General features: G+C 52.8%; 1 protein-coding gene and 1 long non-coding RNA gene across 5 annotated transcripts in view; one reads left to right on the forward strand and one right to left on the reverse strand.

Annotated features, from left to right (window-relative positions):
• Positions 1-20,706, forward strand: part of POC1A (POC1 centriolar protein A) — a 100,712-nt gene that overhangs the window by 40,059 nt on the left and 39,947 nt on the right. For all 4 annotated transcript variants that reach the window (XM_086698048.1, XM_025916093.2, XM_086698050.1 and 1 more), the window contains 3 exons: positions 1,338-1,471; positions 11,879-11,947; positions 14,396-14,494. In XM_086698048.1, the coding sequence (XP_086554174.1) occupies positions 1,338-1,471; positions 11,879-11,947; positions 14,396-14,494 (302 nt within the window). The remainder of the gene's footprint in view (positions 1-1,337; positions 1,472-11,878; positions 11,948-14,395; positions 14,495-20,706) is intronic.
• On the reverse strand, positions 9,035-11,599 carry LOC147583595 (uncharacterized). Its single transcript, XR_015248375.1, has 2 exons — positions 11,382-11,599; positions 9,035-11,284 (listed from the first exon to the last, which is right to left on the reverse strand). It is a non-coding gene; the product is annotated as an uncharacterized LOC147583595 (long non-coding RNA).

Below are 20,706 nucleotides of genomic sequence, written 5' to 3' on the forward strand. Positions count from 1 at the left end.
TCTTGCAGCCTCACAGTGCCAGGATGAGGGGTTGGTTTTAGAATTTGCCTGTTTGTGGCTGTTCTGATTTGGCAGGCCACGGTTATCTTATCCCCACTGATGTCCCCTCCCAGGCCTGAATAGTGGGTATGAAGGCACCGGGGTCGTCTTCAGCAGCTGCTTTAGAAGCTGCAATGTAGCTGATGCTCACATTGTTGTCCCCATGTGGCCTGCCTGGGTCCAACTCACCCACTCACCCACTGCTTTCTGAGTCCTGCTCAGTGCCTGACACTGAGTCAAGCCCCTACCTGACAGAGCACACAGTCTAATGGGGGACCCAGCCCGGAATGAAATAGTTACACATAAATGTAAAACACTGTTGTGAGGAGTACACCCACTGGAGACTCGTGGTGCTTCAGGAGGACAGTTCAAGGGGGTGGCCCCCAGGAGGCCAGGAGGCTTCTCGGAGGAGGTAACTGAGTAATGAGCTTCAAGGTCAGGGGAAGAGGTGGGCAAGGGTCTCCTGGGCCCATGGGGAATACTTGGAGAGCTGTCAGGCTGGAGAGCTGTCAAGGGCTGGGCTGGCTGGATCCTGCAGAGTGAGGGACACCGGGACGGATAGTGGGGTTTGGGTCAGGCCAATGGGGAAAAGAAAGTCATGGATGGGATTGAGCTTTTGAGTGTTGGGTAAAGTGGCAGGACCTAGAAACTGCATGTGACACCAGGGGCAGCCGAGAGGCACATCTGAGGGCTCACTCTGTACAGAGGCCCCATAGGCAGGCTTATCCCCACGGCACCCCTGACATGTGAGTGCCATGATCCAGCAGGAGAAACAAACTGGCTTAGATGTGTCAGGGTGCTTGCTCAAGGTCATAAAGTGGGCCAGCAGGGAGGCCAGGATTGGAACCCAGGCCTGACTAGTTCCTGAGCGTGTCTTACCGTCTGTCTGCCTGCCCCACACTCTTGTAGGGCAGGGGCATGGTATTGGGACTTCAGGGGATTTCTTTTCCACCTCATTCCCCCTGAGTAGCAGTATGAAAGACAGACGGAGCATTACGTTTGAGCACTCCATTCTGCCCCAGCTCGACACTCTGTGTGCTGTGAGAGGTGGGGGAATCACCTGATCCCACCGGCCTTGTCGCTTGTGCGCCCGCTTGCCCTGCATCTCCCGCTGTTGGTTCTCAGCTCTGGATGAGTCTGCTCTTGTTCCTGTGCTGTGCTGCACTTCTGGGAAAGCCTTGTGGGGCTCCCCATAGCTCCTTGGAGCCGAGCCTCGGTTGGTCCCGATTGCCCATCTCTGGGCTTCAGCTGTATCCCCTGGCCTCCCAGCCAGTGCCTGACAGATGTCCCTTCCCTAGTGCACAGCGCAGCGGTGAATGCACTCTCCTTCCACCCATCCGGAAACTACCTGCTCACGGCCTCCAGCGACTCGACCCTGAAGATCCTGGACCTCATGGAGGGCCGGCTGCTCTATACTCTCCACGGGCATCAGGTGAGGCCATCGGCCTGGCACTGAGTGGTGTAGAGGGAGGCGAAGGTGCCGCCTTGAGGCACATGCAGGGCTGTGGTTCATCTGAGGTGGGCCTTCCCTTGGAGCCCATTGGGGATGGCTTCTGTGGTCCCCTCACAGTCTGGGCAGTGGAGCGAAGGGCGGAAACAGGTTTGCCCCTCATGGGGCCCATGAGCTCCGGCAGAAGTGCTGGGCCTGGTACCGCAGCTGAGAAGGGGGTGCAGGAGCTAACTTGGGAGTGGGACGGAGCCATTCAGACATGGTTGGCACATTTATCCCAGGGAGCTACATGGAATCTGCCCCCTGAGTGACCTCAGGCATCCCTTGGTTGAGTAGAGCCCTGGACCCCATGCCCTGAATTGCCATTGGGGTCTCTTGAGGGTTCTGCAGATGTTGATGCCTTTGGAGATAGAAACTAACAGGTATCTCTCAGAGACGAGTGCTTAGGATGGACATCTTCCTGTGTGTTTGTTTGGGAATTCCTGGAATTGAATCAAGGGACCTCTCTGAGCAACCTTCGCCAATGCAGCTGGTGCCCTGGACTCTCTCAGTGGGCAGTGGCCAGGCGCGGGGCCATGGTGAGGTGGGCTGCCTGCCGCTCTCCTAGAAGCCGGTCTGGGAGTCACTCTCTCACCTTCACCCCCACACCAGCCCCCAGTTATGGCTGAGCTGTCTCCTGCTGGGCAGAACAGAATGTCTCCTGTTGGGACATAGTTGCCACACCCAAGTTGGACATGGGGTGCAGAGACCAGAGCTGTCAGTTTGTCACCTTCTCCACCTGTGAGCAGGGGGGCAGGCTCTTGAGGGCTGAGGGAGGCCCTGGGGTGCCCGTGTATCTTGGGCAGGGAGCAAGGTGTGGTGTCTAGCTAGGGCTCTGGATTCACCGCCATCGGAGTCAGGCACACGGGGGCCATTGGCCATTGGCTGTGGCTTGGCATGGGAGCATGGGCCTTGTCTTCTGCTTCCTTGGGACCTGGAAGGCTCCTTGCTGCCCTCAGCCCATGGTGACCCCTTGTCCTCCATGTCACATGTCTGCAGTGCAGGACATGTCTCATTCTCCCAGCAACTGGCACATCTAGGTGTAATATGTGGCCCCGGGGCTGGGTGACCTCTGCTCTTGTTACAGAGCCACTTTTGTTATTTCTTTGGCAAGTCAGTTATTCAGATTCATGTGTAACCAGTTTGAGATCTTATAACCAAAGAGGGTATTTGAAAACCACCTGAATGGTGCTGTCTCTCCTGCTCCCCACAGAAAGAAAGCAATATCCAGAAACATGCAAACAGATGTGTGCCAAGTGATCATCCAGGGCTTTCAGTGTGTGTGTGTGTGTGTGTGTGTGTGTGTGTGTAAAGGTTCTTTAAACAGCTGACTCACCTCTTAGCCTGATAACCCTAGAAATGTGGTGTCTAAGTGCCTGTCCTGTGTTTGGGCACAGCATCAAGCACATAACGGAAACCCATTGACCTTCTTCTGGAGAAGTGAAACAGGGACCAAGTGAGACGGCGCAGTTGCCTGTCTGCCGTTGAACCTGGAAATGTGGGAACTAGGCCAAGGGACATCTGGGTTCACATAGCCCCATGCAGATGTATAGTCCTCTTGGGCTCCCTGATCATGAAGTCCATTCCCTGGTCTACCTTTCCAGAAAGATTTGCACCTGGGCTGTGTGGTGACTTGAGCATTCACATTCTGTTCCAGGAGGTGGCTAAGTGCCCCCATAAGGCCCAGCTGCCACAAGCCACTTCTTGAAGTGTGTGACTGAGTGGCCCCAGGGGTCCCCACTGGGTCCTCAGTGCCCAGGGATTCCATCCCACAGATGAGGATGGCCGATTTGAAAGTACTTTTGATCCAGATGGGGCAACTGAGGCCCAGAGAGTGGTTTGAATTGTCGGGGTCCCATGCAGCTTAGGGTGGCAGAGCTGGGATAAGTATCCATGTCTCTACGGTTCGACCCTGAGTACTCACTTGCCTCACACACCCACTTTTATTTTACTTATCTATTTAAAGTTTATTTATTTTTGAGAGAGAGAAAGAGAGAGCACAAGTGAAGGAGAGGCAGAGAGAGAGACAGGGAGACACAGAATCCGAAGCAGGCTCTAGGCTCCGAGCAGTCAGCACAGAGCCTGACATGGGGCTCAAACTCACAAACCATGAGCTCATGACCTGAGCCAAAGTTGGACAGTTAACCCACTGAGCTACCCAGGCACCCCCCACACACAGCTTTTAGATGTCAAGTTGTGATTTCACTCTTGTCTTTAGATCACTGATCTGTGGAGGAGGCCAGCAGGCCTTGTGGCGGCTGTGTCCCAGCCTTGCTGCTACATGACCTCATTCTGATTCAGCAGGAGGGAACCAAGTGAAACTTTGGTTTGGACTTGGAGGACCTCCTTGTGACCATCCCTGGGCGTGGCCCGGAGAGAGCTGTGGGAGGGAAGGCTATTGAGTTTTTTCGGCCAACTGGAGCACACCCCCCTCCTGCTTTCAGTTCCACACCTGTGAGAAAGGCAGGGCCAGCTGGGCAGGGGGTGGCACACCAGCTGAGAGAAGCCAGCCACAGGAAGCCAATGCTGGGGGTGAGACAGCCCTCAGCTGGGAGGGGGCTCTGGGTATGTGCCAGGGAAGTGCCTGTGTCCCGCGTGAGGGCAGGGCCTGAGCCAGCTCCTGTGGCGGGGCACTGAGGGAGCAACAGCGTGGAGAAGAAGGGTCAGGGGAAGCAGTGCTGTTGGGCTGACGCTTTCTTATCTGGGTTGAGGCTGGAAGTCTGATATGCCATTTAGTTGTGTTTTAAGGTTTATTTTTGAGAGAGAGAGAGAGAGAGAGTGAGAGCAGGGGAGTGGCAGAGACGGGAGGCATACACAGAATCCAAAGCAGGCTCCAGGCTCTGAGCTGTCAGCACAGAGCCCGACAGGGCTTGAACCCACGAACTGTGAGATCACGACCTGAGCCAAAGTTGGCTGCTTAACTGACTGAGCCACCCAGGTGCCCCATCTATTTAGTTGTCTTTTAAAGGCATGGGGGCACCAGGACGGAGCCACTTGCCAAGTGCCAGAGCTAAGATCAGGATCACCCAATGCAGCCTGGGTCTTCTGTACTGCTTTGAGGGCAGCTTGTCAACCTGGGAGTCTGACCATAGCAGCAGTTTGGTGGTTCTCTAGCATGCACTTGGTCACACCTCCCATTGGCCCATGTGAGGCTGGCTCACTTTGTGAGGTTAGAGGTGGATGTCAATTATAAGCTTATTGTGGGCCTCGAGGATTCTGGTGCTTTTCTTCTGAAGTCCTGGCTTTGGGACTCTGAGCTACAAAGGGCCATTCAGGGGATGTAGCTGGGGACAGAGAGACTCCTGTCCCATGGGTATTTGATGCCACACAGACTGTACCCTGGGAATAGTTCCTTGGCTGCAGCTGTGGCCCTTGTGGCTCTACAGAGGCTTCCACGTGTGAGTCTCTTCAAGTGCTTGGCTGCTGGGTGGCAGGCCTAAGAGCTGAGCAAGCCCTTTGCTAGCTCAAGTCCTTGGGCCCCGGCCCCTCAATAGCTCTGCTGCTTCAGCTGTGATGGGCCTCAGTGATGAGGAGGCAGCGGGTGGCAAGTTACCAAATGCAACCTGAGCAGACACTGACCCCTTTGCCAAGGCAGGGGTTGGGGCTGAGCAGTTGGGTAGCCGTCTACCTCCAGCCTAATCTGCCCAAGTGGAGAGTGGACAGAGCAGGGAGGGCGCTGCCAGCCTGAATGTGGTACATTGCCCTCTCTTCTGCCTTTGTCCCTGGGAACGCAGGAGCAATTTCTCTCTCTGTGGCTTGAGCTGGTAAAGAGCCTGCACCAGTCACCTTTACCAGCTTCTTTTTTTGAGGCCAAGTGCTAGGATGCATTCGGTTGAGGAGGGTTCATACAGCCTTATCTGGTCAGTGATGGTGCCCAGCTTTTTAAGGAAACACCCCAGTATTTCCAGGAACAAATAGCTTGTACCCACCTGTTTCTGGTTTGGAAAAGCCATGAGTACTGTCACATCTTGTTCAGTTAAGTCTGGGTTTCAGGAGGCTGCAGATGAGAGGAAAGGCCTTGGGCATCAAGGTCAGGCCATTCCAGCGTTGCCTCTTACCCTGGGACATTGGGCAAGACCTTGACTTTGCTAAGACTTTGCTCATTTGTAAGAACTCCTGTATCTGCCTCATAACAGGAGAGGGTGTGTCTACATTCCCCAGCACCAGACATAGTAGATCCTCACAGATGTTGGTCCCTTTCCACTTCAGCTCTTGGAAAAGATCTTTTGTTGCTCTAGGTGAGAGCTCTTTAAAAGGCTGTTGAATGGGAAGCTTGGGTGGCTCAGTCGGTTAAGTGTCCAACTCGATTTGGCTCAGGTCATGATCTCATGGTCCGTGGGATCGAGCCCTGCGTCAGGCTCTGCCGTGACTTCATGGAGCCTGCTTGGGATTCTCTGTCTCTATCCCTCCCCTGTTCACACACACTTTCTCTTTCTTTCAAAATGAGTAATAAACATTTAAAAATAAATAAAAGGCCATTGAACGTTTCTGTTATGGGCCTGGTTCTGGCACCCTGGGTGGGCAGTCAGTCTTCAGTAGGAAAGTGAATCCATGGTAGGGGACTCTGATGGCTTTATCCCTTTCTATGGGCACAGGGCCATAGCCGTCAGCCCCTCCCCCGCTGGGATGGGAGTGCCTGTTTTCCTTCCACCCACTCTCCCACAGAGTGTTTCAAGGGTTTATCTGGCTTTTTGTTTAGTCTTGTCCTCATCTCCCCCAGAACATCCTCTTGCTTTGGTTTCTCTTTTGTCACACAGCTCCTGAAATCTGTCCCTGTGGTGACTCCTCTGAATGTACTTGTCCCCACCAGTTGCTCTGAGTAGGTGTGGCCTGCTGGTGCCTTGGTCCACAGGTCTGTTTGCAGTGCCCATTATTAGTCCCGCCTGTCAGGCCACATTCTACGGCCCAATTCCTGGAGGACAGGCCAGGTATCTGTTGGCAGTGGCCTGGCAGACGTGCCAGTGCCCTCTCTGGGGCTCTGGAAGGTCTTGCCCTGGGAATCTGCCACAGCTTTGACACTTAAGCAAGAGGAAAAGGAGCCCCTGCTTCTTTTTTTTATTTTTTAAATGTATGAAATGTATTGTCAAATTGGTTTCTATACAACTCCCAGTGCTCATCCCAAAAGATGCCCTCTTCAATACCCACCACCCACCCTCCTCCTCCCTCCCACCCCCCATCAGCCCTCAGTTTGTTCTCATTTTTTAAGAGTCTCTTATACTTTAAGGAGCCCCTGCTGCTTGCTGAATCCAGTATAGACTTAGGGGTGTCAGGGCACACAGGGGCCTCTTCATCCTGTCCCACCCCTCACCTTGCAGCAGGGAAGAGCAGAAGAAGGAAGGACTTCCCCAGCAAGTACAGCTATTGTTTGAAACCTTGTGCCCTGAGCGAGGCCCCCATAGCTCTGGGTGGCAAGTGTGGGGGCAGTGTGCTAGAAATACAGATTTATTTTTCTGTATTTTCTGAAACATAATCTTGAGCCATGCTCATTTGGTTTAACTCCCCAGAGCTATTTGGGAGAGGATGGTGGGCGGGACGTGGGTGGGAGTTAAATCTGGTGTTTATGGCTATGCAGTTGGCGTTCATGTTGCTGTGGAGTGACTGAGCTGCACGGGAATCACTGGGCATGTGGTTCCACGCACCCCAGCTGGCTCATGGTGCAGGTGAGCAGCCATCCAACTAAGGGCCTAGAACCCAGAACTGGCGCTGCTGTCTGCACCTAGGGCTGTGCTCCTAGGCTTGTTTACTGTGAAATCACAGGCTCAGGGCACGGGATCCACCCACGTCCCTGGGAGCTTGTGTCATGCCAGAGCCTAGGCTGGGGCTGGGCAAGTGGCAGTAAAGGGGTACACATGGTCAAGGAGGAGAGGCGGCAGTGTGACAGAGTGGCCTGGGATGCATGGGCTGCCCCTAGGTGGCTCCAGGTGGAAGGAGGCTCTCTGAACGTGCTCCCCCCCCCACCCGCCCTGCCACCTTGTTTCTTCCGGCACTCTGTGGCCCCTTGTGTAGTCATTTCATTTTGGAAAATTAGGTTTATGCTTGGGAAGCTCAGACCTGGTTTGGATGGTTGGGCACCTCCTGGGAGAGGTGAGGGGACATCACGAGGGAGAACAGCTCATGTACTCCAACCTGAGTAAACCAAGAGGGCTGCCTGGCCTTCTGTCCCCTGCCAGCAGCCCAGGGTTGAGGATTGGGAGGAGGTGTCCTTGGCCAAGGTCAGGAGAGAGCCTCAGCATTTCTGGGCACCAGCTCTTCCCAGAGGCCACTCCTAGTCCACGGGGCCACTACTCAGACACAGGAGCCAGCCCACAGCAAGATGCTGGTGAATGAGTGCAGGAGCCTCCCTGGTGTGGGGCTTGTGGAAGAAGCAGCCTGGGGAATCAGAGACCAGGGCTCCCACACCAGAGGCCGCTTATGCCTCCTTGGTCTCCATGTCTTTGTTTAATGGTCACTCTTCTGTTACTTCTGACACCAGGCATGTGTTGTGACATTACTATTTGTTGGCTGGTAGCCAGTGAAAAACATTACAAAAGCCTCGTGAGGTGGTGGTGGATGGGGTACCTGGCTGGGTCTTTGCCAGCATAGCTGTTGTGGACACAGTGGTCAGAGTTCAGGTGCACAGGGGCCTCAGGGAGTCCGGTGGAAGGGAGTGAGGAGAGCAGAGGGGTCTGGACCAGCTATAGGGGCCCTAAAGGGAAAGTCACCCAGAAGCTATGGGAGCTAAACACCATGGGCTCCTTTGTTTTGCCTTTTTTTTTTTTTTTTTTCAAGTTTCTTGATTAACACCTTGCTGTTCAAGAGTGAAGAAAGCAGACTGTGCGGGGCTCTTGGTTTGGAGGTTGTCAAGGCAAAGATGGTGTTTGGTGAAGTGACTGGGTGTGGGCCTAGCCAACCTTGAGGGCCACATGCAGCTGCATCAGGAGGGAGAGTGGGGTGGGAGGCCAGGCTGCATCCAGTGCTCATGACGACCAAGCAGAATGAATGGTCTCACCAAAGCTGGCCAGATCCAGAAAGGGAGGGAAGGATCTGGTTGAGCCTGTGAGGCATCCTACCTGTGGACATGGCCTAGAGCCAGAGGGGACCAGGATCTCAGGCAGGTAAACACCTCTGGCATTCAGACCACACTGCTAAAGTCTCAGCAGAGAGTTCAGAGTCATACTCAGGAGTCTCTGGAGAGGCCCCTGGGTCTTGCCTGGGAGAAGAAACAATTTGGCAACATTCCTGCCCTGAGCTGGTGAACTAATGCATTGAGAGTAACTGATTAACCAAAAAGAATAAGCCACCTTGAAGGCAGAATGTTCTCAACGTGTATCACATTGGATCAGTGTCTGTGACAAAAGCGCCCGTCAAGTCCCCATGGTTTGGAAGCTACAATGCACTCCAAAATGTAACTGCTGGGCTAAAGAGTAAATCGCTGTGGAAACTAAATGTTTGGAGGTGGCCACCAGTGAGAATAGTGCATATTGGAAACTTTGAGGATGTATCTAGGGTGGTAATCAGAGGCAAATGTGTAGCCTTAAAGGAGTTTATTTAAAACGGAGAGAGATTAGAAATAACTGAATTAAGAGCTCAATGCCAGAGGTCACAGAAAGATCCTGAAGCAAGAGAAGACTGGAGCTCGAAGTGAGGACCTCTGAGCAGGCCGGTGGGGCTGGAGCACCAGTGAGGGCAGGAGGAGGGGCCCTGGCGAGGTTGGTGGGGGCCGGGGTTGTCTGGGTGCCGAAGGGTTGGGATGATGTTTGTCAGTGGTGGAGTAGCTCGGTCTGCGTTCTAGTCCCTGCTGGTTTTGTCCCACAGCAGAGCCTAGGGCCACCTGCTCCCCGGGGTTGTTTTTGTGGGCCACAGACAGACAGGCAAGAGCGTTTGTGGAATGTTGCTCTTTCCAGGAACACCAAGGTACCTGGTGTGGGAGCTGAGCAATCCTCTGGGTAAATGGGCACTGCTGGGGAAGACCGTGGGTCTCACCCCCAAGATTCCCCTTACTGCTTGTATGTTGCTGGCATCATCCCCAGAGAGTTTCCTGGCATTTGGACTCCGGGGAAAGTGCTAGCCTCTGCTTTCTGGTCCCAGTCCCCCACCATGCCACAGGCTACCGGCTGCCTTCTTCAGTGGTGCTGCCACTGCTTGTCCTCCAGCAAGTTTTTTAAGTTTACTTATTTTGAGAAGGGGAGAGAGAAAGTGAAAGACAGGCGCCACTCTGTGTCAGCACAGAACCTGACATGGGGCTAGATCCCACGTACCGTGAGATCATGACCTGAGCCACAATCAAGAGTCAGACACTTAACTGAATGAGCCACCCAGGCGCCCTTGGCCTCCAGAATCTTGTCGGCAACTTGGCATCTGGTGGCTGAGTGACAACAGGAAAGGAGACTGGCTGATGAATATTTGTTTGGTTCCTTAGTTGCTCTGACTTCTTGGAAACCCGCTATTCCTCAGTGAGCTCTGGACAGGCAAAGAGCCTGTCTCTGTTGACACTGCGTGTCCTGGTTTCCTTCTCTTTTCTCTCTTCCTTTTTTGTTTTTCCTCAAAATGAAAATAGCTTTGTTGTTTTGTTTTTATATTAACATAGCAATACCATATACTCACTGTTCAAGAGTTCGAAGTATGAGGAATTAACAAAGATTTCCAAGAATCAAGTGAAAGTCACCTGAAATTTCCATCCCGCACCCCACTGTGTTAACCCTTGGGGATTGTTCACCCGGAAGAGTATTAGGGTGACGCGTGATCTGCTCCCTCCCGCACTCGGCCCTGCACTTGGGGCTCACGATGCCTTGCACCTGGCATTTCACACTCCCTGGTGTAATTGACATTCCCCATCATAAGAATGGATCTCCTTTGTCCTATTGGATGGCCATATAGGACTCCCGACTGCCCTGAACCCCAGGCCCTCGGAGACCCATCTGTGAGAGGAGGTAGAGAGAGGCACAGGCTGGAGGCTTTGTCTCTGACCTCTTGGGCCTTGGTCTCTCCTCTGGGACGCATCACCTGTAGGAAGGGTAAGCGTGCAAACCATCCTCTGAAGGTGAAGTGGGTAAGTGCAGGTTAGTGTTAGCTGGCCTTGTACTTACTTTCTTCTTCACCACCTTCATTATGGGCACCTTGGAGAGGAGGGGCCGTGGATACAATGGGGAAGTGTGGGGGTACATATTCCTTCCTGCCCAGCGTACCCAGGGGCATCTTTCCACCTGCCTGTCTCTTCTGGGCAGGCAGAAGCTGGTCTTGTTCCATGACTTCAGATCCGTTTTTTAGCCCAGAACTTCTCTGTCTTTTCCAGCATCGTGGAGGTGTGTCCTAGTGTTCCTCTTGTCCATGGCTCCACCTCTTATGTCTGCCCCATGGCCGGAGGCATCTCATTTGGGCAGTTGGGGCTCTTGCTGCTCCCTGCTCTGGTCTGGAGGAACTGAGGTGGCCTTTGTAATAGTGGCCATGCTGTCATCAGTTAGGAGAGAATCTGTTTTATCTGGTTTTACTTTGGGAATGCCAAGTACTACCACACTGAAAGTTTGGCCAGGAGGAAGAGATGGTTCACGGTGGTGTGTGAACAGATTCTTGCTCCGTGCATCTTTCTGCAGCAGATTTCAGGCATGTGAGGAAGAGCCCTCCCTCTTTACTGGAGGATTATGCACCCCTGCTCCAAGCCCGGATAAACTCACGGGCCCTCAAAGTACTGCGTGGCACAGGTCTGGCGTGTCCCTTCCGATGGTCATGTGGACCTTCAGCACCTGGGAAGCCGGAGCTGGTACTTCTTCCCCAAAGGTCCTAACATAAAGAAAGTGATTTGCACATTAGAGGGAGACATCTCGTTGCTCCTCTGTTCAGACACCTTTCATAACCCCCTCCCCAGCCTCCTTTCTACCCTGATTCTGGCCTCTTATGTCACCTGGGCTCCCTGACTGCACCCCGTTTCTGCTCATTGGCTCCTCCTCAGGGCTGCACACTTCTCTGGTCAGCTGCAGGGTGGTGTCGGGGAGGAGCACGACCTGGGCCAGGGGGACCCAAGTTCTGGTGCCAGTGCTGGGCCTGGGATAAGTCAGTGTACCTGTCCGACCTCCATCTTATCCTTGGGAAGTGGGCACCGTGATGGCAACCCAGCAGGGCTTTCTGCCCACCTATGACCCCCTGGCTTGGCCTTTGTGCCATCAGTGGTGGTGGGGAGCAGAGGCCTCAGCAGTGACACTCATGGCTGAGCTCTGCAGGTGTCTCTGCCAAAGGTGAGGGAGGACAAGGGGCTAAATGAGGCCCTTAGCCCTTTGTCCTGCTGCTGCTCCCATTCGGGAGCTTCTGGTTTTCTTCCTGTGCATTTAGCATCTACGGTGACCTTTGGTGTTTTTTCTTGTTTGTTTGTTCTGACAGGGTCCAGCCACCACTGTTGCTTTTTCAAGAACGGGAGAGTATTTTGCTTCTGGAGGTTCTGATGAACAAGTAAGTAAAGATTGGTCTAAGACATGTTGGCTGGTACTTATCAGAAGAGAACAGGAGGTCAGAGCATCTTGAGGATAGGCCAGGTTTCACTAGCTTCCTTGGTGTCTTTCAGCGACCATGAAGGCTGGCACTTGGGGTGGGGTACTTAGACCCAGGGTGCTCGTCTCCTTAAAGCAGGTCTCCTAGGGGTGCTGACCCTGTGGCAGCATCTTAAAACCCTAACTGCTCAAACCAGCATGGGTTGGAAGGATCCTGAGCTATCATTGCCATGAAAAAGTTAAAATGAAGGTTCTTAATAATTTCTTTTTCCTGATGAGATAATCAGAGGATACATACATAGCCTGGCAATGTGGGCAATGTGGCAAAAGCTTCATATTTCATTTAATCCTCATGGCGGCCCTGTGGACAGGGCCTCTGGTCCCTCCATTGTATGATGAGGAAACTGAGGCTCAGCAGATGACAGAGATCAGGCTGCCCTGGAGCCCCCACCTCTGTCATCTGCCCTCTTTGCTCCTATTCTGCAAATAGTTTTGAGGGATCAGATTTTCAGACTGCATGGCTGCAGGGAGAAGACACGTGTGAGGAGGTCCTGTCCCATTTTGTCACCCTGTGTGCCCAAGCTTTCTGCCCATCAGCCCAGGTACCTCCTGCCCAGAATGTTCTCTGTCTCTTTTTTTTTTAACGTTTATTTATTTTTGGGAGAGTGAGAGAGTGCAAGTGGCAGAGGGGCAGAAAGAGTGAGAGAATCCTAAGCAGGCTCTGTGCTGGTGGCGCAGAGCCTGACGCGGGGCTCATACTCACGAACCGTGAGAACACAACCTGAGACGAAATCAAGAATCAGACACTTAACCGACTGAGCCACCCAGGTGCCCCCAGAATGTTCATTCTCTTGATGCTGGGCCTCACAGCTCTGCTCAGCCAGAAAAGTCCCATTGGCCTTCCAGTGAGCCCCAACCCCATTCCCGTGGACCGATCCGGGTCGAGTTTCTGCCAAGAAAGCAGAGGGTTGTTGGAAGCTCTTTCAGCATGGCTTGGATAAGAGGCAGTGTGTGTCTCCCCCCACCAGCACTGGTTTCTGTGCTAACCAGACAAGGGAGGAGGAAGACCAAGGGGACCCCTGAGCTGTCCCTGGGTGTGGAGGCCTGGCTCATTGCTTAAGCAAGAGAAAATAGTGCAGTAGAGTCATACCAGAAATAGTCATGGTAAAAGAAAGTCACATAGTACGAGAGGCAGCCTGGTAGAAAGTAGGGCTTCCGCCCACTCTGGGCCCTCCTTAGGCAGCCACTCCTATCAGCTCCCTGGCTGCTTTATTAAAGTCTGCTCTGAGAGCCTTTTTGGAGAGACATTTGAATCTTCACATTCGTAATACTGTTCTATTCCCGGGAATTTTTCAAGACTAGCACAGTTACAAATGGCCCTGTGAACAAGGGGGTGTGTGCTAATTCTGTTTGTAGGCGGGAGGAATGAGAGACCTTAATGGCCATGATTCAGGGAGTGGTAAACGGTAGGCTTCTCTAGGAGTGGCAAACAGCCTCAGGAAAGTGTCCTGCTTGTGCTGAGTTTTCGTCTTACCTGGACACAGGGCTTTTCTGTGGTCTCACTTGAGCACTGGCCACGCTCCACAATTCCTGCTGTACTGGAAGTGACCCTGGCAGAGGGCAGCCACATGGGGCTGATTCTCTCCAATAGGAACGTTCTTGCTCCCCAGCAGGGCTGTTTGCCAAGCTTTTGTTGGAGGAGCCTTAGGATGTGAAAATCCTTCAAGTGGACTGTGGAATAAGGGGTGTGTTGCCCATGGCTCCCTGGGTACCAGTGTCTGTGCCAAGCTGTCTCTGTGAGGTCAGAAGATCATCCCCTTTTCACAAATGGGAAACTGAGTCACAGAGAGGTTGAATCCGTTGCCTAGAGCCACACAGTAAGGGACGGAGCCGGGAATTTGACCGCAGTGGTCTGGTGTAACAGGCCAGGCCACAACCCTCGGGAGCTTCTATTTTAGTGGGGAGACAGATGATAAATGAGGAAGAGGGACAAAGAAGTTAAATAACTACGGAGTTTGATGCTATGGAGGAAATAAGTAGAGAGCTATGATAAAAGTTAGTAGGAGGCCAGGGAAGCGCTCTCTGAGAAGATGCTGTGGAAGAGGACACTCTAGCTTGAGGAGACAGCTACACTTGGGCTGGGACACGGCAGGGAGGGACCAGCAAGTACAAAGGCCTCGTGGCAGCATGCAGTGAGTCCATCCTGATGGCACACCCAGGTCTTCTCGAGGCCTGTCTGGAAAGCCTGGGAGGTGGGGCAGGTCCCAGAGTTGAGCTGGGGTGTCTGGTGGGGACTATCCTGCCACTGGCCTAGAACTTTCGAGGTGGCCTCTGGGCTCGCATTTTCCATGAAGTAGGACTGGCAAGGGTTTTTCTCCTCCTGATTCTCTGTGCTTGTGGGTCTTGGCAGGTGATGGTTTGGAAGAGTAACTTTGATGTTGTCGATTATGGAGAAGTCACAAAAGTGCACAGGCCCCCAGCCACCCTGGCCACCTCCTCCAGGAATCTGGTAAGTGGCTCAGCGGGTATGTCCTGAGCCCTGAAACTCTGGTGGTCATGGCAAACGGTGAATAATACTTTGGCGCTTGTACTTTGTTTCAAATCTAGAATTAACAAGCAAGATGTGAGGACTGCAGGTGCCGAGGCCCCCTGCCATTTGGTCAGGGGGTGTTTCCATGGCATATGCTACTGATGGTTGAGGAAAGGAAGGACCTGTCCCCTGCTGAGGCTTGGGCCACAGGACCCTGCGGGAGGTTCCTAGAGGGCGTGGGGCCTGGGCCACAGCTGGGACGGATGGGAAAGGCCCAGCCCTGTTGCTCTCACTTCCCTTTTTTTTTTTAAACCATGGAAAGGAAGTTCCTCAGCCACAAGCCATTTTTAGTACCTTTGTCGGTAAAAGGCCATTTGGTGTTCCCGAATTAAGATAGTTAATGGTATTTTTTGACAAATATTTTGGGGGAAAAAATGTTTGAGAACTGATATGATCTCATTGAATAAAGTTGCATTCAGCTTTGGCTGAAATAAGCTTTAAAAGCTAAGGATGTGGAGCCCTGAAGGTTTTAAGTGCCAGTGGCCATAAGCTGTTTGAATCTCTCCCTCCTGGACCCTAGAGGCAGTGTAGCCTCTCCCACCCACGGAAACTGGCCTGAACAACAGGAAGCGGCTTGCCCAAGGCCCCCAGCAACTCAAGGCTGGCCCAGAATAGAACCAGGAAGTCTCTGAGTCCATCCTGAGCTTTCTTTGGCTCCAGCAGAGGGATCCCCCACCCCAGTGAGATACCCACACACACCCACACCCCCCTAAACATACCCATCCTGTGTGTTGGGGCTCCCTCTAGGAATAGGCCAGCTTGAGATTTAAAGTTTTCTTCCAAGGGTTGCCTTAGCTGGGAGGTTATGTTCTCCTCCACGTTTGCTAATGAATAGCTGATTGTTAGCTTTGGGGTTTGTTGGGGTATGACTGGGTTGCATGGTGGTCTTTTTGCTGCTGTTTGGTCTACCTAGAAAGGCATCTATCTTCTTTCCTTTTCCTTTCCTTTCCTTTCCTTTCCTTTCCTTTCCTTTCCTTTCCTTTCCTTTCCTTTCCTTTCCTTTCCTTCATTTCCTTCCCTCCTTTCCTTCCTTCCTTCCTTCCTTCCTTCCTTCCTTCCTTCCTTCCTTCCTTCCTTCCTTCCTCCCTCCCTCCCTCCCTCCTTCCCTTCCCTTCCCTTCCCTTCCCTTCCCTTCCCTTTCCTTTCCTTTCCTTTCCTTCATTTCCTTCCCTCCTTTCCTCCCTTCCTTTCCTTCCTTTCTTTCCTTTCCTTCCTTTCCTTTCCTTCCTTCTTTCCTCTCCTTTTCTTCTTTCTTTCTTTCTTTCTTTCTTTCTTTCTCGAAATGTTTCTTTTTTTTTAAATTTTTTTTTTTAATGTTTATTTATTCTTGAGACAGTGGGAGACAGAACATGAGTTGGGGAGGGCATAGAGAGAAGGAGACACAGAATCTGAAACAGGCTTCAGGCTCTGAGCTGTCAGCACAGAGCCCGATGCAGGGCTCAAACCCACGAACCGTGAGATCATGACTTGAACCGAAGTCGGACGCTTAACCGACTGAGCCACCCAGGTGCCCCTGAAATGTTTCTTTTTTTAGAGAGAGTGCAAGGCAGGGTGGGACAGAGAGAGAGAGAGGACAGGATCCGAAACAGGTTCTGTGCTGACAGCAGTGAGCCTGATGCAGGGCTCAAGCTCACAAACCACAAGATCGTGACCTGAGCTTAAGTCGGCGAAGTCGACGCTCAACCAACTGAGCCACCCAGACACCCCTAGAAGGCATTTTTCAAACTGCAGGACTGGGATCCTATGGAGTCTGTAGCATCTGTTCCCTATCTGTTGGGCATTCGCAATGAATGAGGTCCAGCCAAGGCCTTTATGTGTGCTGCCCTGTTTATCCCCTACCTTGGCCGGCTGGGTGGGCAAAGTTACTACTCTTACTCACAGATGAGACATCTGGGACTTAGTCACTTGCCCCAGATGACTGGACCTACAGACTCACCACGCTGGCCCCTCTGAGCGAGGCTGACTGAGCTGGAAGCTGCAGGTGGCAGAGGGCTGCCTGTCAGCTTTTCCCCATCCCAGGGAAGGGCACTGCCACCTGTCTCTTGGGAATGGTCAGTAGCCATCAGCAAGGGGAGAATCCTGTGCTCCTTTTCTTGTGGCTATTAGGGAAGTAGCTCAGGCAAGCCACCTCTTGTCCCTTCAGTCCTGCTCAGATACGGGGTGTGGAGCACCCTTGCATCCCAGAGCTGTGGGGCCTGATCATCTAGCATGAAGGTGTGCGGGGTGGGGGAAGCCAGCAGGACAGGGCAGAGTTTGGCATGGATGGGATGCCAGTACTCACCAGTGCTCAGGAAAACCATTTGTTCCCCTACTACCTTCAGGCCCACGACAGAGCTGTAGTCAGTTCCACTGGGCATCACCACATGGTACTCAAACAGAGGAAAGGATATGGGCTCTAGGGTCAGAGAACTGGGTCTGAACCCTAGCTGTCTGGTCCTAGACAAAGCACCTGCTCTTCCCAAACCTCTGTTTTCCACGATGGGACCTGTGTACCCCTTTGGCGGGCTCTGAGTACCCCATGTATGACAGAGCTGAACTCTGCTGACCCACACCGTGACTTGACTTATTAGTCCTGAAATTGTTCTTTGTTTATGGCTCTTCCCTTATTTGTCACAAGCCCCTTTGGGACACTGAAGAGATGTATGGGCCCTCATCCAGACACACACCCATGCCAAAGCTTGCACACCATGTGGATTACACTTGTAGGAGTGTGTCTGATCTCAGGACTCCCAGGCCAAGAGGAGAGCTAAGGGATTTTTTGTTTGTTTTGTTGCATTTTATATACATGACATAGAATTTCTCCTGTTAGCCATTTTTAAGCGTACAGTTGAGTGGCATTAAGTACATTCATGTTGTTGCACAGCCATCACTGCCGCCATCCATAGAGTTATTTTGGTCTTCCCAAGCCTGGGAGAGCCAGCACCGCCTGGTGGTTAGGTTTGCCCCCATGGTGGGTAGGGAAGCTGACGAGTATAATCTCAGCTTTCCTGCCCAAAGGCTTCCGTGGCACTGAGATGTGGTAACCGATCCCATGGCTGGCCAGGGCATCTCAGCTCCTCTGGGACCCAGGTGCTCTACAGCCACGTGCCAGGAGCCGGTGCATCCGATGAGCCCCTGCCCCTCTGGCTATCCATATACTGTCCCTCCAGTAACCCAGTGGTTCTCAGCCTCGACACTGCTCATCCGTTGGGACAGATAAATCTTTGTTGTGGGGGCTGTCCTGTGCATTGTAGGGTGTTTAGCAGTATCCCTGGCGTCTACCCACTAGCTGCCAATAGCATCTCCCCACCCCCCTACTTGTGACAACCAAAAATGTCTTCAGGCATTCCTAAATGTCTCCTGGGGGGCAGAATGGCCCCCAGTCAAGAATCACTGCACTAACTCCTACCTCAGGAGTGAGCCCATAAGGGAGGCTGCTGCAGAAGCGGGAGGAGTGTGGGAATGAGCCTGGGGGTAGGGATGTCCTTGTGGCAGAAGGCATGGAGACGGCACAGAGGGTGGGCCACGCCGAGCCTGCTCGATTGGGCCAGATTTGGGCTTATCCCCGCAGCTGTGGCTCGGGTCTCTAGCCTATTTCTAGCAGAAGTCTATTTTATAAAAATGTCATTTGGCCTGTCACACTTTGGAATCTTCCAGAGGTGATGGTAAACAACAACAAAAAAAAGACCTTTAGCAACCTGATATTCTTCACTTACAATTGGAGTGTTCTTGTCCTTCCTGCCTGCTGGCTTCCCTGGCTCCAAGATAGTAACCAGTGAGTGGTTTGGTGGCTGGCCAGGGTGGCTTGGCTTGGCCTGTGCCCCAGGAGCTCTTGGATCTTATAACCCCTCCCTCTCTAGCTCCTTTTGTCCCCTGGCCCTTGGACCCTAAAGCTGCATGAGACACACCTGGGCATTTGGGGCGTCTTAGGAAGCCACCAGGCCAGGTACCTTGTGTCTGGTAGAGTATGGCAATCTAAAGCCAGAGACAGGCCCGCCAACAGAGCATGGCAAGGGCAGCCCTACGAGCATGTGATGGCCTCTCTGCCCTGGAAAGCCCCCTGCCCAGGACCCTTGCTCGGGCCGCAGCATTCAGCTCTCACTCTTGGAATGAAGGCCATCCTTGAGCTCCCTCTGAACAGAGCTCTGTTCACTGCCAGAGCTATTTTCAACCTCTGGTTGAAATTCACAGCTTATTTTTAGGCACATTTCATGTTGAAAAGCACAAGCCATTTCCCAGCCCTTCAGAATGAGAATAAAGGGTTCCGTTTTCTCTCTGTTCTTGGCTGAGCTGTGGAGGAGAGGGTTTAGGGCTGTGGCTGGGGGGCTTTCTCTGCTTGGAAGGCTGTAGAGGAAGGACTCCAGCCTAATAGCTGGGCCGAGGTGGGCAGGAAGCTCCATGCTCTTCCCCATGACATACTGCAAGGCCAGAGGGAGGTTGGGAGGGCTGCTTGCAAGCAGGTGAGTGCCTCCCAGAGGGGCTCATGTCGGGGCAGAGAGTGGGACCCCCACGAGTCATCTGCAGCAGGTGCTTGTGCTGGGGGTTTTAAGGGTCTGGTGCTTAGCTCTGTCCTGTGCTGCAGCCCTGGCCTCTGTGTTTCCTCCCTGTACTCATCTACTCAAATTCTAGCTCCTTCCTGCCGTTAGTGCTTCGGAGCCATCCCTGAGGTATCAGGGCCACTGTGTCTTGGCTGGCCTTGGATTTGGCCATTGCCTCCCAAGTCCCAGCTACCATAGGACTGGTTTTTACTTCAACCATAGAGGCATTTTTAAACCACTTTTAACAAGGATGCATTTATTCTGATTTACTCTTATTCTTGCCTTTCCTCCAAATACCTGAGAGCCCATTATGCAATTGGGAAGGAAGGTTGTGCTAGGCAGGTGGGAGGGGAAGAATGCAGAATTCTAGGTAATTCAGGAAAACTGAAAAACACTTCCTGAGTTGTCAGGGCTGGCTGCCTTCCAGTTCAGACAGTAACCTTGAGTTCAGGGGCCGAGGGCTTTTCTCCCTCAACCTCAGATGGGGAGGCACCAGGCCCTCCTTCATGAGATTTCACGAGGTGGTACATGCCAGGCAGGCACTTGGAACTGTGCCTGGCACATGGCAAGTGCTCACCAAGCTTTAGCTATTTTTAAAATGTTCCTCTTCCTTCCTCTGTCAGACTGAGGGCTGGATGAGCCCCCTGCCCAGTTGGGGAGATTGTTGGAGTAGGGAGACAACATGCAGGAAAGGGGGCAATTCTGACCTAGATAATTTTCGATGTTGACTCCCTTCTGCAGGTCGTCTTTGTGAGGTCCAGTGAGGGTTTTAGACCCTTGCAGGAATCTGTTGTGCTTCCTGATGAGAGACCCAAGTCGTCTGTGCTCCCCACCCCCATGACTCCTCAAAGTAAAGTGTTTGGGACCCCCAGAGCCTCAGTGCTAGAATTGCCCCCAGGGGGAGGAGGCTGGGTTAGCTAACAGTATCTGAGGTCTCAGCCTTCTCTGAGGATGGCCTGTTTCTTCCTAGTTCTGGTTCTGAGGGTGAAGCCCCCCCCCACCTCCCGCACCCATGTTTCTGCTCTCACATTTCTGTCTTGGGATGCTACACGGGGCTTGACTTAGGGGTTCTTGGGCTCTGATTCCAGTCTTGGCACTGGATCTTGCCCCATGCTGAGGATCTGGGGGTCCTGGGTTATCACCCCAAGCACTTACCTGGAAGAGTCATAGAGTTGAGGCAGGGGATGGGGTCCATTTCCACTTGCCTTATGGATTTCCATCTGTTTGTGAGTGTGGAGGACTGGGGGCTCTTGCTGATAACAGATTTCTGGCTGACATTTGCTTTCAGTAGTAGGGAGAAGTATGGATTCAAGGGGATGCTTGACAGGCAAGGCATTTTGGGTGTTTACAGCAGGGTTGAACCCCAAATTTATGTATGTTGGAGGGGAGCCTCTCCTTTCTCCCACTGGCCCCCATTCTGGCTCTGAATTTCCCAAGATTGTTGTCTGGCTCTTATCAGCAGGTGAGTCGGAATATGCTCAGATACTTATGTGTCTTAGAAGAGGGTTGGTTTCATGGAAGCCAGACTCTAGACAGCCTTTAACAACTTGGTGGGCAGTTTAAGAGCTGTGCCGCCCCTGTGTGCTGGTCCACAGTGAAGCTAGGTCAAATCTC

The sequence above is a fragment of the Puma concolor genome, chromosome A2 (assembly GCF_028749965.1).
Source record: "Puma concolor isolate L17-30 chromosome A2, mPumCon1.1.hap2, whole genome shotgun sequence".
NCBI classification, from domain to species: Eukaryota; Metazoa; Chordata; class Mammalia; order Carnivora; family Felidae; genus Puma; species Puma concolor.